The sequence below is a fragment of the Vigna angularis genome, chromosome 1 (genome assembly GCF_016808095.1).
Source record: "Vigna angularis cultivar LongXiaoDou No.4 chromosome 1, ASM1680809v1, whole genome shotgun sequence".
NCBI lineage: Eukaryota > Viridiplantae > Streptophyta > Magnoliopsida > Fabales > Fabaceae > Vigna > Vigna angularis.
In genome coordinates, this window is record NC_068970.1 from 8,975,795 (window position 1) to 8,998,722 (window position 22,928).

Sequence of the window (22,928 nt, forward strand, 5' to 3'; positions counted from 1 at the left end):
TATATATATATATATATTTATTAGAGAATGAATTGCACAGTCGTACTTCAAAAATCGGAAAGCAGAAATAAAATATACAACCAAGAACGTGACACTCTAATTCTGTAGTGCAATGCACTTTTTCAAGTACTAATTCATTTACTTTTTCTACAATATTGCCTATAAAGATGATCTCAATCATTAGTTATGTTTTTCATATTTAAGTAACACTGAAGATAGATCAACACCGAAAAATGTATACTAAAGAAAGATAATTATATCCATAGAATAGATTAGTATGATTATTAAAAAAAAACAGATTGTCTCACAACATATTAACATAAGCAATGAAATAATTATGAAAATTTTAAGCAGATATAAAGATTCAGTTAATTTTGGTGAAAAAAATAATTTAATATTTATGGCATGTGCTGGCTGAGAAGGTGGTGACATTCCTCTGTTAAGGAATCAGTTTAGGGATCAGTTAACAAATCCATTTTAATTAAGGTGATTTAATTATTACGAACTCATCCCCTCCACTCATGATCCTAATAGAGACATTCTTGCTAATAATCTAATTACAGAGTCGTCGAAGAACACTTCTAAAGCTTTTTCTTTTTAATTTTAATTTATGTTGGGTGTGTTTGGGAATCAGAAGTTAAATGAATATTTAATTAATAAATAAGTTGTAATTAGCTGTGTGTATGAGTTATGGCTTAAGTTAAGGCAACCGAAATGGAACAGAAAAGCATATCGGGTTCCTGCACGTCTTAATTGAACGGACACGTGTCGATTTCTCCGGAAGACCCGCACCCCATCACGTGATTAAAATGTATGCACACTTTCTCTCTTCACGTGGCCAACTCACCTATCATAGTTGGTGGCTCCACCATATTTACGTTAATTAATTAATTTAGAAACTTAATCCCTTATGCATATGAAATATGGTTCCTCTGTATAATTTAAGCGAAAAGGAGCATACGGCTCACATGAAGTTTTAATTATTTAAAAGCGGTTATGGTTTATGTCTATCATAATTAGATAGTAGTCACATTTGGTCCAATCAAAGTTATGGAAACAATCTGAAAATGGTAGAAATGTACTAAAATGAAATTCAGGAGAAGGAGTAGGTGCAATTAAACAAAAATTCCTAATAGTTGTGTATATGTGTTGGTGAAGAATGAGAAAGGAGTTGAAACGTTGAGTTACTTTGTAGAATCTTCAACGCCATTCAATTTTTCCTCGTTATTCGTTTGTACTGCCATCATGTTGCAGAGTATGTGATACATCAAGTGACTCTTCAACTACTTCTACTTTAGCTTTTGTGATGCAAGCGTGCGTCATTTCACTCACTTTCATCAAACTGAAATAGTTTTAACCTTTTTATGATTAATAGAGAGATTAATTAAAAAATAAAAATTAAAATGAGAGAAAGAGAGAGAAGAATGGAAAAGATAAGAGGTTATGAGAGTTGCAGGGGATGGTAGTTTGTTGTTAGAAATAGGGGAGCACGGTTGGGAGAGCACGTGAAGAAGCAGTAGGTCACGTGCGATGATCCCCTGCCGTTGGTCTACCCCGCGTGCGGTGGGGACCATTTCAGCTTTAACCGCCGTTGGGTGGTTTAGTTACTTGTGTGATGGATGATGTATGTGTATGAATGGATGATGGATGGGATGGGATGGGATGGGATGGGATGATGGGGTAGTGGGTGTGGGTATCTTAGTGGTGAGGGTGTCACGTGGGGGTGGGTGAGGGACCCACAGAGGAAGGGATGGAAAAGTGGGAAAAGAGGAGAGTGGGGGCATGTGCTTTCCTTTCTCAACTGACCTGTCGTTTATGGGTGATTCAAATCTGAAAGCGATGCAATAAGAGAGACACTTCTTTCACATGAGGTGCCTCACTCACGTGCCTCACTCACGTGCTTCTCTTTCTTTGTCGTTTATATCATGCATGCCACCCAATGGACCCACTTCTGGTAGGACAAGTGTCTCCATCCACCCCACTCTGTCCCACATTCCATTACTTTTTTTTTCTCAATTTCCTATTCCTATTCCTATTCCCTCCACTTTACATTTCTTAATACAACAATAATACTTTTATATTTTTATTTCTCCAAATTTTAAATAATATTCATTTTCTTATCCTCGCAAAATAAATACAACATGCCTCTTTACTATTCAAAAGAAAAAAAAAATCAAAGAACGCGTACACTATATTTTTTTTTCGAATTCCAAATCATGTAAGACTACTGATTTAAGTTTTTTATTAAAACAATCCTGTCACGGGAAAACTGTTACAGAGTGTCCAATTGGCATGAATCCAATACTATTTAGATCAATTTCATAACGATTGCTATATGAAAGCGTTTAAGGATGAAACAATAAATTATTGGAAAATAATATAGAAGCTTCAAATTAGAAATCCTTAGAAGTTTGTCGAGATTACATTATTTTGTTTATATTATAAGCAATATTTTATATGGAAAATTTTGGCACAGCATTTTTAACCTAGTTAGTAAATATATAAATGATTGCAACGTGATATTTTTCGTACCATTAAGAGATATTGATGTGAGAATAGAAAAAAATAGAGATTAATTGTGTAATTTCTCCCATTATCATAAATAGTTAGAATAATTTAATATGGAAATTAAAGCCGCACCTGCTTTAGCTTTATTTCCTCTTCCAAGCTTTCCCAATTCTGATGCTCAAATTTTTATGGACTGGGCCATGAGTTCTGAATCAATGCTACTGTTGAGTTTGTGCTCGGAAATAACCAAACACTCCACATCCACCAAAGAGCATGTTTGGAAATTCGTTTCGATATCATTTCAACATAGATTTACGTGTATTGAATATATTTCTTTCTAAACACGTAAGAGTTTGTTTAAATATGCAAAACGAGTAACTCTGTACCCTGATATATACTTAAAAATTTTAAATTAGTGACAAAATAGTCTCTGCTTATTTAAAAAATTCTTCATTAAAATTTACTGATCCAGTAATTAGCCACAAAAATGTCACCGAAGGGGTTGCAAACAGAAGCTGCTTTGGTACGGCCAAAGTTCGTGCCGAACGTAGTACAACACTCCTAATGTTTTAGTGCTTTCATGATTCGTGACGCAATAGGACTGGAGTTTACACACTCATTGGAGGCAACTGTACATTTTGCTTTTTCTCTGTACGACTGTACCCAAATAAGTGATACACTTACATAGTGCAGAAAATAATTTCATCATGCATAGGCTTCGAGTGATGAGAATTGTGCATACTAGAAGAATAGGTAAACAAATACTACGTGTTTTCAATTTAAAAATCCTCTCTTATTCCATCCAGGTAGAAAGTTAATAGATTACACTGCTATCCCCTAACTCCGACTTGAATTTTACAATGGAGAACCATAATCACAGCAATAGATAGAAGCACACAAGAAAAAAAAATAACGCAGATCAAGCACAACCCACTTTCTCCATCATGGTGGAACTGACAACGTTGTTTACAAAGGCGTAAAAGCATTGCCTGCAACAATTCGGCATTAAAGTAGATTTCTGAAACTGAGGAGTATTGTCGGAATGACAGCATACTGAGCAAGAGGAGGATGTGCTGCACTTTTGCTGCTCAGAACTGCAGGCAGCCAAGATGGTATGGGTGGCCTGCCTAGCAACTACCTTGAAGGTATCAAAACCTGCATCAAGAACAGAAGTGAAATACTTTCATTCAAGTAACAATTATCATTTGCATAAACATGTTTAACAGTTTTACAACAAGCATTCGAGAAAAACCACTTCAAAATAAGAAGTTTCTCGCACAATTTTTGTTTTGCGTGATAAAAATTGAGAAACCAAGATGAGGGATGGAATTTATGTTTGGTATAGGAGTGCATTCGGCCACATGACTGATTATTTCTCCAAAATAAGCTGAACTATGCACACACGCTACCTAATTAAAGATCACATATGGATTGTAAAATGTGTAGACAAAGCACCTATAAATATTTCAGCCAATACGATAATGTAAATCTAGCGCAAAAAACTGAATTTTGATAACTAATTACCTAATTTTTTATCTCTGGTTAAGAGCTTCAGATTCAATTTGACAAGAGACTGGATCTCAGTTTTTGCATCGTCAGTTTTTCCTGTGCTTCCATCCTCGAGACTAGCAGCTAATTTCTTTTCTTCATTGACAAGATCCACGTCCTTACAAGGGGAGAGGTCACTAACAAACTTGCCACGCGAGGAAGCTAAATCTACCGAAGTTACCTGGCAAGCATTTCTCTCTTCTTCACGAAATGGAGCACCACCCTGGATATTAGTAGGGACCTTTCTAGACAATGGACTTTCACAATATCCTTCTGAATGAGTAGTATGGTCCCTTACACGGTGTATCATCTCCTCACATCTAACTCTACTTTTCTTTTTCTCTTCCAACTTTAGAGTTGAGCAATTTTTTAAATTCTGGAAGAGTCTAGAATAGTCACACTGCTTCTCTTTCGCAGTGTTCCTTAAGTTTAATTCTTTGGAATGTTGATCTTTCAGTTCTGGGAAATTAGAGTGTTCAACTGATGTTTTACGAGCTCCACTGCATGAGGGTCTATCTACTCCCTGCCGATTGCTTCTAATTCTTTGAGGATTTACTTGCTTCCTCCTTGCTCTGTCCACCATTTTCCAAGCCTTGTCAACATTATCTTTAAACACTCTCTCATTCAACGTTTTGCTAGAAGAAGGACCACCCTGGACAGTGGATTGCTGCACGCTTGTGGAAGCCCCGGATTGTGAATCATATAGTTTGCCATGTGATAATGATCTAGAATCTTGCTTTTGACTAACCGTACTGCTGGCTTGATCTGCATCACAATGGAACCGTAATGAACCACTCCTCAAAGCATTCCAGTTCTCACGAAATGCCCCAATATTACGCTGCATACTATTGACACCTTCGGCAGGACTTTTTCCTTTGAATCTACTTAACCTATCTGATAAAGGAATAGCAGAAGGAGATGACAGGTTCTGTTGTAAAGGAGATGCCCTTGGTCTTTTAACCACCCGACTGCCTGTTTCCCTCACAATATCAAAGATATCAACGGTTTCACTTGGCTCAGCCTCTGGCACAACACATTGTTGGTCTGATTCTTCATTGGCATTGGTCCCCCGTGAAATAGCACAATCGTGACAAAACCAATCACCTTCAGGAACAGTATATCCCAGGCCAACACAGTATGTGTGTGAAGCAGAATCACAAAGATCACAAAGTAGTAGAAAATGTTCATCTGTCCCAGCACGACAAACACCACATTTGGTTTCGCCATAAGAATCGAGAGGACCAATTGCCACATTCCCATGAGGATGATAGGCCTGCAAAACATAAGAGATCATTTGCATATTAGCATTAGTTCATCTACTATATAAATACTAGCTCTTCATTCTTCAAGTTCATTGAGTCACCAGTTAGAATTAATTTATAAATTAAGAGTAGTATGATTTCTTCTCTGGTTGCGACAAAAAAAAGAAGAGAATTATGATTTCTTTGAACTTTGTTATTCCCTGTTTGGTTTAAAAGAAGTTTTTACACTAACTTATAATTTTGCCATTCACTTGTGACATCATGAGTTTGACAATTTGAGATGTCAAAATTACTAAACAATGACATGTTAGATAATGTAAATTGCATATAAACACCAAACTTTTGGCGGGACAATGTATAGCCACAAACAAAAACGTACAACGAGGCCGAATGATGTATAGGACAGTGAGGCAATAGCACTTCCAAATTTACACTTTGTTTGGATTAAGTGATGGAAAGTGGGAGAGTGTAAAACGAAAGAAAAAGGATAAATAGAGTGGAAAGTACGACTGTTTGGATTAAGGAATAGACGGTGAAAGGAGAGGAGAGTGGAAAGTTTGTAAGTGATTATTATGATTGATTTGAAAGATATAAAAATATTTGGTAATTTCTTAATTTGGTATTTGGTCATTAGGGCATAAACAAATATTTGCTATGACAATGAAAAGGGCTAAACATGAGAGCTTGTTGGTAAGGGTCCAGACATTGTTATTTTGGCACACACATAGACATATTTTGTTATGATTAGGGCATAATCGATTATGCTCTTCAAAACATAAGCATTGTGATGACTTTTACATAATTATGTAGGTCTGTGGTGCCACCATGAAGTGATCGAGGATGTGCATAATCAATTATGCATCATACATAATTGATTATGATTGGATAATAATTGATTATTCGTGGTAACATAATTGATTATGATTGGAGTATGATTGATTATGCATGATAGAGAATCGATTTTGCAACCATGGTAAGTGAAGGTATGGTTATTGGTTGTTCTTTGAATAATGATACAGAACCAAACCACTTTTGTGTTCCTTCACAACGTCTTCATCCTACTGAAATGAGCTTCACAAATCACAACATTCTCAGGGTGCTAAGTTCATAGGATGATGCCAATATGTGGTAGCTAAGTTTAGAATAATGGCAGTGTGTGGAGTGTTGGCAGGGTAGTAACTGATAATGGATTGACACGTGGATGTACCAAATGTCAGTGCCACAATGACTTTCCTTGCATTTCTGATGGTTTGAGCAAGGGACATACAATCAAGGCACCCACATACTTGTTTTCATTTCTCCTCAAATCATCCAATCCAAACCACCAATTTCCCATGCAAATTCAGCCCTTCACTTTCCTCAACAACAGTACATCACTGGAAGCAGACAAAGTCTGATTGCAGTTATGCAATGCAACATGGCATCAGTTACATAAATATTTGTTTAGTGTCTTTTAAGCTTTTGTTTCCTTATTCAAGTCACTTTGTAAAGCTAAGATTATATCAACTTCAAGATTAGAATTGCTTCTAATAAATATGAGGGTTTAAATTTAAAGGCTAGCTGATTCTTAACCTCAAAAATAGCTTCCTACTGATTGTGTGGTATATGCATCCATTCTTTTATCTCCACTCCTATCTAGCATCCCGAACCCTCCAAATGATGTTGAATTTAATTAAAATGAATTAGCATTAATGAATAATTAAAACATTATTTAAATTATTTGAGTCAACTATGGAACCATAATTTTTACTAATGCATTTAATCAATTTTTAAAAAGTGTAACTGAACTTTGTGACCCGTGATGAATTGGGTCATTCAAATTTAGTGGCCTGCTAACAGGTCCATATTCTCATCCTCATAACACGCACACTTGCACTTGCTAGACGGACTATAATTGTCTCTCACAAACTGATCAATGCAGTAAATTCTCTCTTCAATTATCATGGATTTTGAATAAATCCAGGTACTTGTTCTTGATATACCAACATCATAGCATAATGATGCTTGACATATTAACTTGTGTCTATAAGTAATCTGGACGTTCTAAATTTGCATTAAATTCTTCAAGTGATATCAAATCCATGTAGATCCAATTTTGAAGAGTTCAAGTGATGCCGACTCACAAGCTAGCACACAATTAGGTGTCTGGGCCCATCTAAAAGGTAAATTTATATATCTATCGAAAAATATTTACAAATAATCTTGTAATTTTGGTAGGTTTTCTAGATTTTTATACACCAGTTTAGTCCCTCAACTTTGAGGCAAAATTGAAATTACTCTCTGTCCAAAACTTTGACACACTTTTGTTCCAAACTTTAAAAATCAATGGATATAGTCATTTTAACCCAACTATGTTAAATTGTTTTAACGTATCAAACGCGTTTCATGATATCATTTGAATTGTTTACCCTGTTTGACGCATTTCCGCTTCAATGTCAGTGGGAAAACAAGTTTGACACGTCAAAAAGATTTAAAATAATTGGAGTAAAAGGACTTTATCCATTTATTTTTGAAATTTAAAAACCAAAATGTATCGAAGTTTCGAACAAGAACAAATTCCACTTTCATGTCAAAGTTGAGAGACTAAAAACATATTTATCATTATTCTTTTCAAGGTAGATGAATTCAATAGAAAGTATGAATTGGAAACCCTATTTTCTGAACAGCAAATCAAATCCTACCTTGAACTGTAAGATTCATGATCAATAATTAAACATGGCGTATAAATGACAAATAAATAAAAACATATCTCTAGGATTGTGAAACCCTGAATAATTAGTAGTAATAATTCTCTGACACATCACCACTAATACACACACCACGTCACTGCTACGGGTAATTAAAACCCACTTCTATTTCTGCTAAATCCTTCTGCTGGCCACTGAAACCAAACCTCATCATTCTCTGAAACACGCGCACGTCATACACTCAGTGCATTAAAAACGCACCAAGCGCTGCATGCACGCATGCCACTTGTCACGCTGGAAGTTTCGGAAGTCAGAATGGAGGTGCAGGTGTCCGAAAGAGAGACGCTCGTTCGTCTGGATTTGGAAGGAACAAAAGTGATTTTCGAAAACCCTTCCGTTCACCTGCATCACTCATCTTCTTCCTCACGAAAGCTCACCCCTTCATTTTCTCCAACTTCTCTCTAGAAACCCTAAACTTCTCTCTACTGTAATCCTCACGTTTCTCCTCCGATCCCATTTCCAGAACCGTAGGAACGTTCGTAGCACTGAGAGCTATCCACTGGACCGAACAGCTTCAAGGACTGAAACTGGTAAGTCCCCTTCCATAGCTCGTCCTTAGGTTTCTGGAAAACTAGGGTTCATAGTTGTATGCAAGCTTGTAGTCTCAGTGTTCTGTATTCTGTGGTTAGATTTGTGTTGGAAGAGTCAAGAACGTAAGAAAAGCGTAGTTGGGCGAATCCACTGTTGCATCTAAGACCAGTTTGGTTGCCAATCCGGGTAAGGGAAGCTTATATGTTTAATTTATACTTGCATGTTGTGTAATCTGGATTGCATGTATGAAAAGTATGAAGTTTGAGCTGTTATGGACGTTTACTGATATCTGGTATGAATTCTGGTTTTGATTGATCTGTCATGAACGAACACTGCCTGTATGTATTAAATACGTTGTGGATTTTGATTGAAATGCATGTTGATTTGATTACGTATGAATGGAGTATGGTTATTGTATAGTTGGAATGATTAAAATGATGAGATCTATATGATGATGATATTTAAGGTGAATTAAATCTGGAATGAAAGTTATAAAGTTTATAAATTTGAAATCTGGAAGAATTTTCTAAGGTTGAGAAATCTGGAATTTTATTCATCCCCTTTGATAAATGACGCTCGTCACTGTACGGTCTTAAACCGTTCGGTTCCCCTTAAAATAACTTAGAATGGGATTCCTTCATTTGGAAAGAATTCTGCTCGTGAACGAGCGTCCCCATTTGAATCTTTGAGAGCGTTCGACCTTATGTCGAGCGTTCGTCTTTGAGAGCGTTCGACCTCATGTCGAGCGTTCGTCTTTGAGAGCGTTCGACCTCATGTCGAGCGTTCGTCTTTGAGAGCGTTCGACCTTATGTCGAGCGTTCGTCTTTGAGGGCGTTCGACCTCATGTCGAGCGTTCGTATTTGAGAGCGTTCGACCTCATGTCGAGCGTTCGTCTTTGAGAGCGTTCGACCTCATGTCGAGCGTTCGTCTTTGACGGCGCACGGTATTCTACCAAGCGTTCGTTTGAAATAGCGCTCGGCTTATAACGAGCGTCAGTTCTAAATCGCGCAAGGTCCCATATCAAGCGCTCGTGCTAATTGATTAATTATTTGATAAATAGTGTTCGTCCAAATATTTCAATATTCAATTTCTTACGTTCATTCAAATACTGGTATCAGTTTATTTAACTGGTCAAACAGGGAGCCACGTCCGATCATCCAGTACTATATTTGAACGTTCGTCCTATTTCTTCAAAGGACTGAACGTTCGTTCTTTTGTACTCTTAAAGTTAAATATGAGATTGATTATTAATTATGATGAATTACAGTGTGAACGTTATATCAAGTGATTTTATGATTATGGAATTTGAACGAGCGTTCCAAGGAGGAACGTCTCAGATGTGTTAAATGTTAAATTTGGTAAAGTATGAACCTGGATAAGTTAAGCCTCGCTGTCCATCCTGATATTCCGTGATACTTCTCTTCAAGTAGAAGGGAGTAGTCATGTGTGGGAATGGCAGGAGACCCTAGTCCTATTGAGTATTTTGGACAGATAGGGTTAACCTCGAGTGGCAGCTGTTTGGTGTATCCCAGTTACTACATCACTCGGGTGCAAGGACGCTTGTAACTACATGGTTCATACAGTCCGGACGGTCGTCTAATATACATATAAATTACTATGTTACATTATGTTAAATTGTATGTTGTGCGTGTGCATCTAAATGTTAATTGTGTATGTTGAACGTATGGATTAAATATTATAAGCTTACCCTTGCATTTCCATTGTGTTGTCTACTGTCCATGTGTCTTCCGTCTTGTCAAATTGCAATGATCATCCGTTGTGGGTGTGAGCAGATGGGGGTGCATCTCTTGAAGAAATGCTGGAAGAAGAAAATTTGGAAGATGCAAATCTGGACGAGGTGGAAGTCAAGGCCGAGCCTTAGAGTGCTCGTTAGATTAGGCTGTAAATGTTAGCATAGTTTGAACGATCGGCTAAGTGTTTTGTAAAGCCGTTCGTCCTGGTTGTCTTTGTTCTCGGATTAAACGTACGCTATTTTTGTATTCAAGCCGTTCGGCTTTTGAATTTCTGCTTCCTGAATGTAAAGACTGCATTGTTTATATTATTAATTGTAATTAATCCTGATTTATGGTAATTACGGTATTTTGGGATGTTACAAGGATCATTTTAACCTAAGGAGACATATGACAATTGAAAATATATATATATATATATATATATATATATATATATATATATATATATATATATATATATTAACATAATTCCAAATGTTATATGTAAATGAGACAAATCGAAGCTATCTGATGGGCTTTCAAGTTTAAATTGCACCCCGAATTAGCTATTTAAAATAAACAAAATAAAACATAACAAACAGAGATTTTAAAAATTCATACGACGCACTTAGCTTTCTATGTGTGATTTCTTAAAAACATATAAATTTTGAAACCAGCAAGGCCCATACCCGATGCCCACACCCGACCTAGTTTTCTTTCCTTTCCTTTCTTCCTAAACCCTGACCACCACTTTCTATCCCTGACCCGCTGGCTGGATTTAGCCTCTGTATCTCGTCAGAATACCCTTGACAAAAATGCATAGCCTAGGACGCAATTCAAACCTGTGATGCATAAGGCAGCTGCAACTGCCTCTGTTGCAGACTTCACTACGTCATCACATTGCACTTGCATTTATGTCGAAACCCGCAAAGTTGTGCCAAAATCGTGGGACTTGGAGATCGCAAATTGCATCATCAGGCTTCCAAATCATGTCAAATCAATAATACCGTATGCTGATGCGTTCGATACTAACTAGCATGTTTATTTTTATCAATCTGAGACTATTTTAATCATAAGTAGAATACTTTTAGGTAGTTCTGCTGTTGGGAGTGACACAACAAGATTAATAAGACATCTTTTACGCTACTGAATATGTGTTAAAAGCGTATCCCTATTCCCTAAATTAAGACACCAATTAGGGAAGGTATTCTTCATCATCTTCACTAAATAATAGTCATATATAAGAAAGGAGTATGACAAGAACCTGGTCACGATGAGGGACCTTCACGTCCCGGGAGGAAGAAAATACGCCGTGCATGGGGAGCCTGCGAACGTTGGAGAATCTCTGGCGACAAATTGGGCATCGAGACTCGTGCTTAGCCCATTCCATGATGCAGACGAAGCAAAAGTAGTGGCTGCAGCAATCGATTTCCCCTGCGATCGAAACCCCTCGCTCCGCGTAGCAAATCCCGCAACAAACGCTCTCTTCGTCGTCCTCATCCTCCTCTACCTGGGATTTCGCTCTCTTCTTTGGAGAACTTAACGACGCCGCCGACGACGACCCCATCCTCGCCGGATCTCTCAACTCCGAAGCCTGCACCACTTCTCCTTCCGATTCCGAATCACCCACTGTTCAGAACCATATGGTGAAGAAGACGACAAGCTCCACCGCACCAGAACTTTGTTGCTCTGGCCCAACTCATCACTGTCTCGTATAACTCTTACTCTTGGGCCGGAGGCCCAATTTCACATATGAATGAGAGGTGGCCGTTTGAACTTGCCCAAACGTAAATTTTCTGGAAGAAGATCATATTTTATTTTTGTTAATTCAATTGATGAATTATAACTATTTATTATCTTAATTATGTATGAAAAATTATTATAGTATTAGTAAATTTATAGTTAAATAATTTCTTCTAACATATTTTAAAAACATAACTAGTTGTTAGTTTGGGGTTTAAATATATTATGTCTCTCAAAGATTTTTTTTATTCATATAATAAAAACAAAATCTGACTTAGTTTCTTAGTCCAAATGTCTTCCCCCTAAACTTCCTAGAAGAATAATTTGAAAAATTAAAAAAAATACATAACTTGTTTGATGAAAAAAATGTAATATTAAAGTAACGTGAACAAGTCGTAGTTATCAGACAATTTTCCTTTTGAAAAACTAAAAGTATATTTATTTTTAAATCAATATTAACTTTTAATCCAATAATGAAGTATTCATTTAAAAAATATTTAACAACGTTAGAAATAATATATCTACAATTGCTCAGAATGTGAATGTGTTAAAGAATTAAAATAAACAAGAATTATAATCTGTTAATAAATTTTCACAATAACATTTTTTACAATAAATTAGATATCATTATTTTATTGGTTCATATATTTGAAATAGACTAATAACATGTAAATGTTGTAAAGGAGTTGTCAACAAAATTATTAAAAAAACATTTTTCAATAAATAAAGCAAATGTTCCAAGTTGGGAGAATTTTGTTCTTTTAAACGAGTTCAGTAATGGATTTGTTAAATGTCGGATTTAACCAAAGAATACTATATATTTAAACCAAATCTTAATATAAGTAGTGGAAGAGCTGCTGAGTTCACATTCAAAGCCTCAATTTACATACAAGTATAATCACCTATAATTTACTTGTAACTATTCTAAACAGTAACATTACAAAACTGAGAGCAAAACCAAAGCAAATATGGTTAGAAGTAGGTAAAAACTAACCAAACTAAAAAAACACTACATATATATGTCAAATCCTTATATATGCTTCAAACTTTGTGATTCAGTTGTTCTTGGGAGGGTGAGGTCTTGGAACATAGTAATCAGCATTCAGAGGCACCAAACCAGACATGTTGACTTTCCCAGAATGCCCATTTATATTTCTTTTACCAACTTTATACTGTTTCACATTCAAAACTTCTTCATGGTTGCAGTTTCCAACCACACAACGCGCTTTCCGTTCGGTGGTCAAGCCCTTTGCCGGATTACTTCCATTCTCAGCCTCTTTCACCTTCAACTTCGAGTGCACTTCTCTAGACATCATCTTTCTCCCAGAAAGAAAACTCGTTCTCTGATCTGTCTCAGCAACTGCTGGAACACCATGATAAACCTGTTGTGAAAAAAATGCTGCCACATTAGTTAACTCACTGTTTGAATCACACTATTCATAGCATATATACAGTATCACACATACCTCCAAGTTCACTTGACTTCTTGATGTTTCAGTATTGGTAACCACCATGGTCTTCTTACCTGAACAATTAAGGTTGCAACAAAGTGAGGCAAACTGATTCAACACAATATTATGACAACAACAGAAAAGAAAAGAGAGAGATGATGAGGAAATAGAAAAGTTAGTGAACCTTGGTTTTGGGTGTGTGCGCCGGAGAATATTAGAGGAAGCAAAATGAAAACTAGGAGAAAGGTGGTGGACCTTAAGCTTGCCCACACCATTATTGCGAATGGAATAACAGAACGGTAATAAGGGTATGTCGTTGAACAAAAAGAGGAGAGGAATCCTGCGAAAGAGAAAGGGTCTTTCCTTATAGGGTCCACGTGCATCTCAAATTCTTTTAGCTATTTGTGAACAAATCACAGAAAAACGATTAATTTATTACTGAGACTTCCATGGTCGTTACTTGGGAATAGGAATTAACGACTAGCGAGAACAATGTTGAAAAAGGGCTTTGTTTTGTTTGTGGGAGTGAAACTAGGGTTGAAGTCAAAGTGAAGAAAAAGGTGTATGATCGCGTGAAATGGAAGATACGAGATGTTAGCTCTTGTCGGCCGTCATGCATGCAAGGAGGAGAACTTGTTCGGTCAATCCTCCATGACTCCATGCTCCACTTCCTATGAAACTTCATACACCTTTTTCGATTCTCCTAACATACAAATGAGACAAGAGATTAGTGGCTATATATATATATATATATATATATATATATATATATATATATATATATATATATATATATATATATATATATATATATATATAATAAGTGTTCGATTAAGTCTATGTGTAAATAGAGTTGGTTCTTAGTTATAACCTATGTTTATAAAAGATTGGTCTCGGATTCAGCTTTTAGAGACAACCCTTGAGTCCAATATGTAAGGTTTGTTTGTTGAAATCAATATACTATTATTAAACAGTGATTTTGATAGCTTGAAGTTTATACAATTACCTAAAAGTGAGTGGGGATGGGAGAAATAAATTAGGGCACGCTATAAACTAGGGCACCCTTTGTGGTAAACTGTGTATAATGTGCATTATTATATGAAATAAAAGGTGGTTAGTGTAGACTAACAGTTGTATCTCTCCTTCTTGGGGTTTTAAGTATGGAGCATCCCTTGCAGATAGCTTTAAGCCTTTTCTCATTTTGACCAGATTATAGGATGCTTTGTAAGAAGTGTTCTGATTTGACCATTACCATTGGCCAACAATGTTATAATTAAGAATATTTAATTCATTCAAAACAATAAGAAATGTCATTACAGAAGTGATTAAATAATGACGGTGACCACAAATGATTAAATATAAAAAAAAAACATTTTTTTGTTACCTTTGTATTGGCAGACAAGAAAGAATAAAGAAATGTTGTTTTTTCTTGTTTCTAAATTTTTAAAGCTATTTTATGTTTAATTAATATATAAGGTAAAAATGAGGAATAATTAAGATTTCGAATTAACTGATGATGTTTTATTTGACCCGCCTTTTTTATACATATTATATAGAAATTTAGAAATTTATTTAAATTTTATGATAAATAGTTAGGAGCTCAAAAATTAATGGAAGAGAAAATATATTAAACAATAAGAAAAATGATAAATTAACACCCACGAGAGTTATATTTAATCACTAGTACAAAAAAAGACCTTTAACGTCACCCTTTAGATGTCTGACTCTCGAATATCCAACGTAAAAAATGATCGGTGGAAGGGTCCGACGTCTAAATCCTAAATCCAGAAATTTAAAAAGTCACTTTTTGACTCTATTTAGACATCTGATCCCGTCACTCCGACTTCTGAAGCACTTTAGACGTTTGTTAATTGGGAGACGTCTGATCCCGCCACTCTGACTTCTAAAGCACTTTAGACGTATGTTAATATAGGTTAAAAGTCCAAAATAACATACCTCTAACACTACAAAAATAATATTTTATAGGAGGGGTTTATTACTAGGGGATTTTGAAACCTCCGAAACACTCAGCGGTTTTTTTTTTTAAACTTCTGGAAATTTTCGCGGTTTCGTTAAAACCACAAATAAATTATTTTTTTTATTCAAAAACTTTTTAAGTGAAAATATGTTTTCATTTTTCCTCTTTACACCGTGCTAATATTTTTTCATTTTCCTTCTTTACACCGTGCTGTAAACCTCTAACGTTTCATCTTCTTTCTTTTATGATCCTCTAACCAACAGAGAAACCAGCCATCGCACATCTCCTCCTGGAATCACTGCCGGTGAGCATGGTGTCCGGCGACGGAACTGGTGCGGCCAACTCTACTCCTCTCTCCTTCTTCGCTCGTGAAAAGTCAGGGCCAACTCTAATTTTTTGTAGTGTAAAGTCATTTTTGCACTAATGAATATATAAAAATTAGTGTAATGATTTGACTAAATTGGTATAATGATTCGTTAATGATTGAACTAATATATTGATTGTAGCACATCCAAACATTACATAACCATTAAAACACATTCATCATCACCGTTAACATTGTGATAACATTAAAATTCAATATTCACTTGATTATGATAGAGAAACATGACCTTCTAATTTTATTTTATTTTTTTAAGATCATGCACTCTTTTATACCAGTACAATATTTTGATTAAATTAATACAATTGTGAATTAAAGCCTAAGTAATGTCAATTTAGTATATACAATTTTAGTAATGTTTGCATATTATAATATACATATTATCATTCACACAATAATATAATGCAAAAATGTGGTTAATATGCAAAATGATGAGGTTGCATCATTATTTAATGTGTACCACTAGGCATTACTATAAAGTAAAGTGAAACCCTATAAAAATTGGATATGATTAGATAGAGTGATGACGTAAATCACCAATAATTATGTAATTTATTAGTAATATTGCTAATATTTTTATTGTAGATGAGTACTTGTTAAAAAAATTGTCCATGACTTATATTTGCATTAATTAGTTGGTAAAAAAAGATCAATATTAGTATTATACCTCTTTTTTTTATTGCTGAATATGAATTGTCCTATTTGTTAATTTTTAATTATTAGAAGATATGAATAAAATAAAATATAAATATAAAAATTAATTTTATTTTAAAAATTAATTATATAAAGTTTAATTAGATTTAAATTCATGGGTTAAATATGTTTTTAGTCCCTAAACTATTGGCCGTTTCTGGTTTTCGTCCCTCTTTCAAAGTAAGGTACGACGATTTGGTCCTCAATCTTTAAAAAACGTTCGTTTTAGTCCTCAAAATTTTGTTTTTAGTCATTGTTTTAGTCCTCAAAACGTTTGTTTTTTCGACTAAAACGAACGTTTTTTAAAGATTGAGGATCAAATCGTACCTTAATTTGAAAGAGGGACGAAAACCAGAAACGGCCAATAGTTTAGGGACTAAAAACATATTTAACCCTAAATTCATTTTTAATTTGATATTAGAGTAGAAATAGTGAGATTTTAATATTAAAAAATGTGTTTAACATGAGTTATTTTTATTATTTTAGCTATTTTAGATCTCTTTTATATATATATATATATATATATATATATATATATATATATATATATATATATATATATATATGTGTGTGTGTGAGAGAACATATGATAATAGTTACAATAAAAAAATGCAAATTATTTAAAGTTGAGTAAATTAGATTACTAAAACATCCCAATAGATCAATCCTAAAAATAAAATTGTAAGAATTGATAGTTTAATTTTATACCAGTCAAAACATATCTTATATTTTAAGAGCATTTTGACCAGATGTTTATATCAATGTATATAAACATTATATCTTTGTATCAAATCTTGAGAGATATGAGTATCATTTTTTTTATAGTGTTTTCTCACATATATCTTAATAATTTATTTTCAAAACAAACTATAAGATTTTTTTTAAAATGTTTATACTATTATTTACAAAATTCATTTGACAGAAAAAAAATCTTACAATAAACATCAACATTAAAGGATCTCTTAAAAGTATGTTAAAATTATTTTACACTGACAACATCTTAGAAAGATGTCCCTACGACACCAATCTCATACTACCCTAAGGATGTGTTCACTTGGGGTGATTGGGGGAGATGATTTGGGAGAGAGTGATTGAATGGATTTGAGGGTAAATTTTTTTTTGTGTTTATTTGAGTAGATTTGGAGGTAATTGAGAGTAGATTTAGAGGTAAAGTTTGTGAAAGTTAGTCTAGGATTTGATTGATATGACAGTTTTAAAAAATTTGTTTAATTGGTATAAATTATAGATTACCAAAATGCCCCTAGTTATTAAAGTTTTATAAAATGATAATTGTTAATGTTATATTTAATTGTAAAAATGTTTGTAAAGTGTAAAAAATTAAAAAAAAATTAAAATAATTTAAATATAAAGTAAAAAAATTATAATTTAGTAAAATGAAATTAATTTTAAATGTAGTATTTGTTTGTAATATAATTTAGTTCCAAGTAGTATGAATTTATTTGTTATGGAAGTGAGATTTATTAAAATAAAAAGTGCAAACATAATAACATACAAATATATTTGTAATAGATCATGATGAAGTTGCTTGAGTGAGGTATGTAAGCAATCTATTGAAACGATATTGTGTCGACATCCCTATTAAACGTCTTGTATGGGATGGATGTGAAGATACAAACTAATTCATGCCTGGATTACATGGCTAAGCGGAACCTCCAGGAAAAAGACCACATGAAGTCGTAGGTGAAACAAACCAGATTGAAACCAATTACTGAAAAATCTACCTGTGTTCGTTTGTTTACATTAAACACGTTCAGAGAGTAAAGAAAGGTAGTTTTCATTTTCTCTAGAAACATAATTTAAACAATTTTTTTTAAGAAAAAGAAAAGACAAAAAAAAAAGACCTTTGTAACTGCATTTACGGAGAAGCACAACAATGATTTGTTGAGTCGAATCATCAGCTTCCACAAGCAACACCCGAAGCACCATCCGAGGCAGAAAACTTTCCCACCGAACCATGGAGCCATTGTTGCTCTGTTCCTCCTGAGTCTGCATCACACCCTTCTCACCCGCCACTTCAGTCATTCTCAATCAATTTGTTTTTGCTACATTAATCCAAAATCCTAATTGAACGCTAGAAAAGTAAGAAGAAGAGGAAGACCTCATGCTGAGTCTTAAGTTGTGCAGTGAAAATATCTTAAAAGACCAATTGTTTTAACCACCATTGCATGCGCACTGCTTCCTCCAACATGACGGATCATGGCGCTTCCACCACCAACGTTCCAACCACACGCTGCAACCAGCACCTTCGTCACATGCCTACACCATCATCGTTGCAACCTCCATCTTCCTCAAACATCAACGCGCCATAACCACCAAGCCACCAAGCACGAACCAAAAATGAGAATGGGAACCGAATACACCTTGTATGGAACCGAATACAAGCTGCAACGTCCAAAGTTGAACCCTTCGTAACCGAATACGTAGCTGGGAATCGAATACACCATCTTCTGAAGCAATGGCGGAACCGAATACGCAACATGGGAACCGAATACGCTTTCCCTTTTTCTTCTTCAGACCTTGTAATCGAATACGGCGTGTTGGAACTGAATACAGTTTTAGTTCTTCGTCTTCTCCAGCGTCTTCTCCAGCATCTTCTCCACCTTCGCAGCTCTTGGTCTTCATGAAACACTTCGTTCACTTTCACTCTCTTCAGCGTTCACTTCCACCCTCTCATGAGTGAATAGTGTGTTTGCTGTTTTTAAAATGCTTAGAATCGATTCATATTTGTAATAGAATCGAATATATTAAGCTACGAACAATGTAGTGTAATTGTATATTTGTCGAAGGACACATGAGACTTTTTCATTTGGATCCCTCCAAATCTCGTCTCCTCAGTGGGTGATTAAAAAGGTGTCAATCCCGCAAATCAGTTGCAATCTGTCTGCGCAAATCGCTGCAAGTGAACACGTGATTACCTTGGATTCATCGCTTCCGAAACTGTGTAAAGAGTAATTCACCCTCAAGTGAACACAACATAAATGAAGTTAAAAGATATCTTACAAAAACTTGAAAAATTATGTTAAATATTACTGTGTCTTCAAATTGAAGTTAATATTAAATGTTGCACGGAAAACATTTAATACAACTTTGGATTAAAAAAACGTCTCTGAGTCTCACAACAACAAGTATAAAATAAGAAGTCACATCTTTCCAAATATTTCATATATATAGGAGTAACTTTTGAATAAAGAATAACTCTTGCACAAAAGTTTGTTGGCCTATGATTAATCTCATAAGTGCAACCTAGCTTGTTGATAAAACAATGTTATGGTTTTTAGCAATATAGTAGAGTGAACATTATATTGTATCCTTATTGGGACATTATAACTTATTTTAGTAACTTCTTGTAATCAAAAGTTTTAATAAAGTGTATTTCAAACAATATTTGACTGTTTAGTCAAAAATATTTAAATTCTAAACAATATGCAGTTATTTAATTAAACGAATATGGGTCAAACAATAAGTAATTGTCTAGTCAATGAATGTTTTTGAACAATATTCTTGTACTAAAAGTGTTTGTTTATGTAGTGCAACTTGATTGTATATCAAGAATTATATCTTGACTTTTATTAACAAATGAACCAATATAAAAACACAAATAAGAATTTATATACCTTTATTTCGTTCAGATTGTATATTATTAAGCTTAATCTAATTTTAAAATGTGTTCTTAAAATATTTTTAGGTCTTACACATTGCTTCCTGAAATAAAATAATAATAATATTTTATTTCATTTATTATTATTTATTATTATATTTAATAACATTTTTTTGGTATTTTGATTTTTAATCAATGTAATTTTAATTGGTATCTTTATTCCAAACAAATTGATTAAGCACTATTATACTATAACAATGTTTTATTAAAATTGATCAAACACTATTATACTATCCGGTAGTCGCTAAAAATGTTTTATAACAGTTGTAAGATGGAATTCAAAGTATAGATAAATAACATGACACAAAACAATAATAACGTGTGCAATAATTTATTTAGTCTTTTTGTACAATCCGGGGCACACATTCCCAAAATATAGTAATTACCATAGATTAGAATTAATTACAATTAACAGTTAAAACATGCAGTTTTACACTAAACTTAAAATTCCAAAACCGAACGTTCTTACGTACAGAGATAAAATACCATACAGCAGTATTTCAAAGTTTAAAGACGAACGATTTTACAAACTTTAACCGAACGTCCAAAAGCTAACAGAAAATAAAAGCTACAACTAACGAGCGCTCTAGGGCTCGGCTTTAACCTCTACTTCGACCAGATTGGCGTCCTCCAAATTTTCTTCTTCTAGTGTTTCTTCAAGCAACGCCTCTCCGTCTGCTCACATCCACACGGATGATCATTGCATAGACAGGACGAACGTTCATGGACGAACGACAACACAAGGAAATAACACAGGGTAAGCTTATTGAATTTAATTCACAAGTAATTCATACAAGTAGCATTTTAACATTCATAAAATATCACAACATAGAAAATCAGCTCAAACTCTCATAAGACAGACCGTCCGGACTGTATGAATCCATGTACCTACAGGCGTTCGTGCACCCGGGTGATGTGATAACTGTAAACATTCAACAGCTGCCACCCGAGGTTAGCCCTATCAGTCCAAAGTACTCATTAGGACTAGGACCTCCTGCCGTTCCCACACATGACCTACTCCCCTTTACTTGAGGACGAGCACTCACCGAACATCAGGATGAACTGCCATCAGCAGATTTACCATGGTCATACTACACAACTTCTCATATTCAAATCATAGAGACGTTCCTCTTTGGAACGCTCGTTCAAATTCCATAATCATAATTTCATCTCATATACCGTTCACACATTATACAATTCCCTCTAGATCACATTTTCATTCTTAGTTCCACTTTCATAAAAAGACGAGCGTTCAGCCCCCTTCATAATGAGGACGAACGTTAACCTGATACCGAGAGATACTCGTTTCTGAAAGAAAGAAAACGAACGTCTTTCCAAGGACGGACGTCATGACCACTTGAATCAATTAAATGGACTGACTCTAGAACGATTCAACTGATACTTAGAATAATTTAAATTCAAGGACTTTAGATCGAATCCAAATGAATAAAGACATCGCAAGACTTTTAGATATTGATACGGATACGAATTTATAAAAGATATTAACCGTCAGTCAATGACCGAATGCGGTAGCGGATATTAATTTACTGTTTGGACGAACGCTATTTTCATACGTTGGGAATCCAAGGGTAAGAACGAGCGTTCGGTATAAGACCGAGCGCTACCCATAACGAACGCTCTGGGTCGAGACCCATCGCTGAGGCGGGATATTAATAGAAAGAGAAATTTATAAGATAATCATAGTGAAGGGAATTATTTAGGAATGACTAAGTATATAAGGTGGAATTTTTCTAAGCTTCACACTTTCTCGCATAACTCTCAGTGCACCTACGTTTGGCCGAACGTTCAAACGTAAGACTAATAGAAGAGGGCGTTCGTCCTAGATCAGTATTCTTTCCAAATGAAAGAATTCTGTTTTCAAGTAAGTACAAAATATTTGACCGTTCGATAACGAACGTTCATTTTCATAGTATTTCATATTTCCAGTCTCAATTACAGTAACTCATTTTTCAGTATAAACCTTCATACATTTAACTACTCATATCATAGCACATTTCATAAATTTCATATATCATCTCATCATCCAGATCATACATCAAGGATCAAAAATACAAATTTCATACTTTATAATTTCATATAATTCATACAACACAACACATACACATGAATTAAACTTAATAAGCTTCCCTTACCTGGATCAGTAGTGAACGAATGTCCTAAAGCGAAATCCCGAATTCACCCAACCATCACTTCTATCCTCAGACCACTCAACTTCTTGCGAACTAAAACAAAATCCAGAATCAAAACTTGATTCAGATAAAGAGAATGCATGTAACCATATTTGGTTTTGCATGAACCCTAATAATGAACAGCTAAGGGACGAACGTACCAGTATTCAAAACTTGAACTTGTTCGGTTTGATGGAAAGCTTATGACGTCTGGATTGCTTCTACGGTTTCTGAAATTGGATCGGAGAAGAAGAAGGTAAGTTATGGTAGAGAGAAGATGGAGGTTCTAGAGAGAAGGCAGAGAGTTTGGAAATCAAAGGTTTAGGGAAGAAGATGAAGCATGCAGAGAAGTGGGAAAGTGTTTTTCAGAAAATTAATTTCTCTCCCCACGTAGGACGAACGTCCATTCACCTGCTGCCACTTGGATTCCACTAACGTTTTCGAATGTTCCAAAGTGACACTTGGCAGCTGCATGCAGAATGAG

At 34.7% G+C, this 22,928-nt stretch overlaps 2 protein-coding genes across 2 annotated transcripts; both read right to left on the reverse strand.

Annotated features, from left to right (window-relative positions):
* Positions 1-3,279: 3,279 nt before the first annotated feature.
* Positions 3,280-12,023, reverse strand: LOC108320391 (uncharacterized). The gene is made up of 3 exons (XM_017551795.2): positions 11,594-12,023; positions 4,033-5,329; positions 3,280-3,663 (listed from the first exon to the last, which is right to left on the reverse strand). Exons 1-3 carry the CDS (start codon positions 11,894-11,896, stop codon positions 3,428-3,430), a joined length of 1,836 nt encoding a protein of 611 aa, XP_017407284.1. The 5' UTR covers positions 11,897-12,023; the 3' UTR covers positions 3,280-3,427.
* Positions 12,024-12,927: 904 nt separating this feature from the next.
* On the reverse strand, positions 12,928-13,798 carry LOC128194972 (uncharacterized). The gene is made up of 3 exons (XM_052871619.1): positions 13,708-13,798; positions 13,539-13,597; positions 12,928-13,454 (listed from the first exon to the last, which is right to left on the reverse strand). The coding sequence occupies exons 1-3, from the start codon at positions 13,796-13,798 to the stop codon at positions 13,128-13,130; spliced, it is 477 nt and encodes a 158-aa protein (XP_052727579.1). The 3' UTR covers positions 12,928-13,127.
* Positions 13,799-22,928: the final 9,130 nt, after the last annotated feature.

Coding starts and splice junctions, on each gene's coding strand:
- LOC108320391 (XM_017551795.2), bottom strand. CDS start 11,896: ATGGGGTCGTCGTCGGCGGCGTCGTTAAGTTCTCCAAAGAAGAGAGCG. Junction 5,330..11,593: donor AGGTCCCTCATCGTGACCAG/GTTCTTGTCATA, acceptor TATGTTTTGCAG/GCCTATCATCCTCATGGGAA. Junction 3,664..4,032: donor AACCAGAGATAAAAAATTAG/GTAATTAGTTAT, acceptor TTCTTGATGCAG/GTTTTGATACCTTCAAGGTA.
- LOC128194972 (XM_052871619.1), bottom strand. CDS start 13,798: ATGGTGTGGGCAAGCTTAAGGTCCACCACCTTTCTCCTAGTTTTCATT. Junction 13,598..13,707: donor CGCACACACCCAAAACCAAG/GTTCACTAACTT, acceptor TTAATTGTTCAG/GTAAGAAGACCATGGTGGTT. Junction 13,455..13,538: donor GAAGTCAAGTGAACTTGGAG/GTATGTGTGATA, acceptor TTTTCACAACAG/GTTTATCATGGTGTTCCAGC.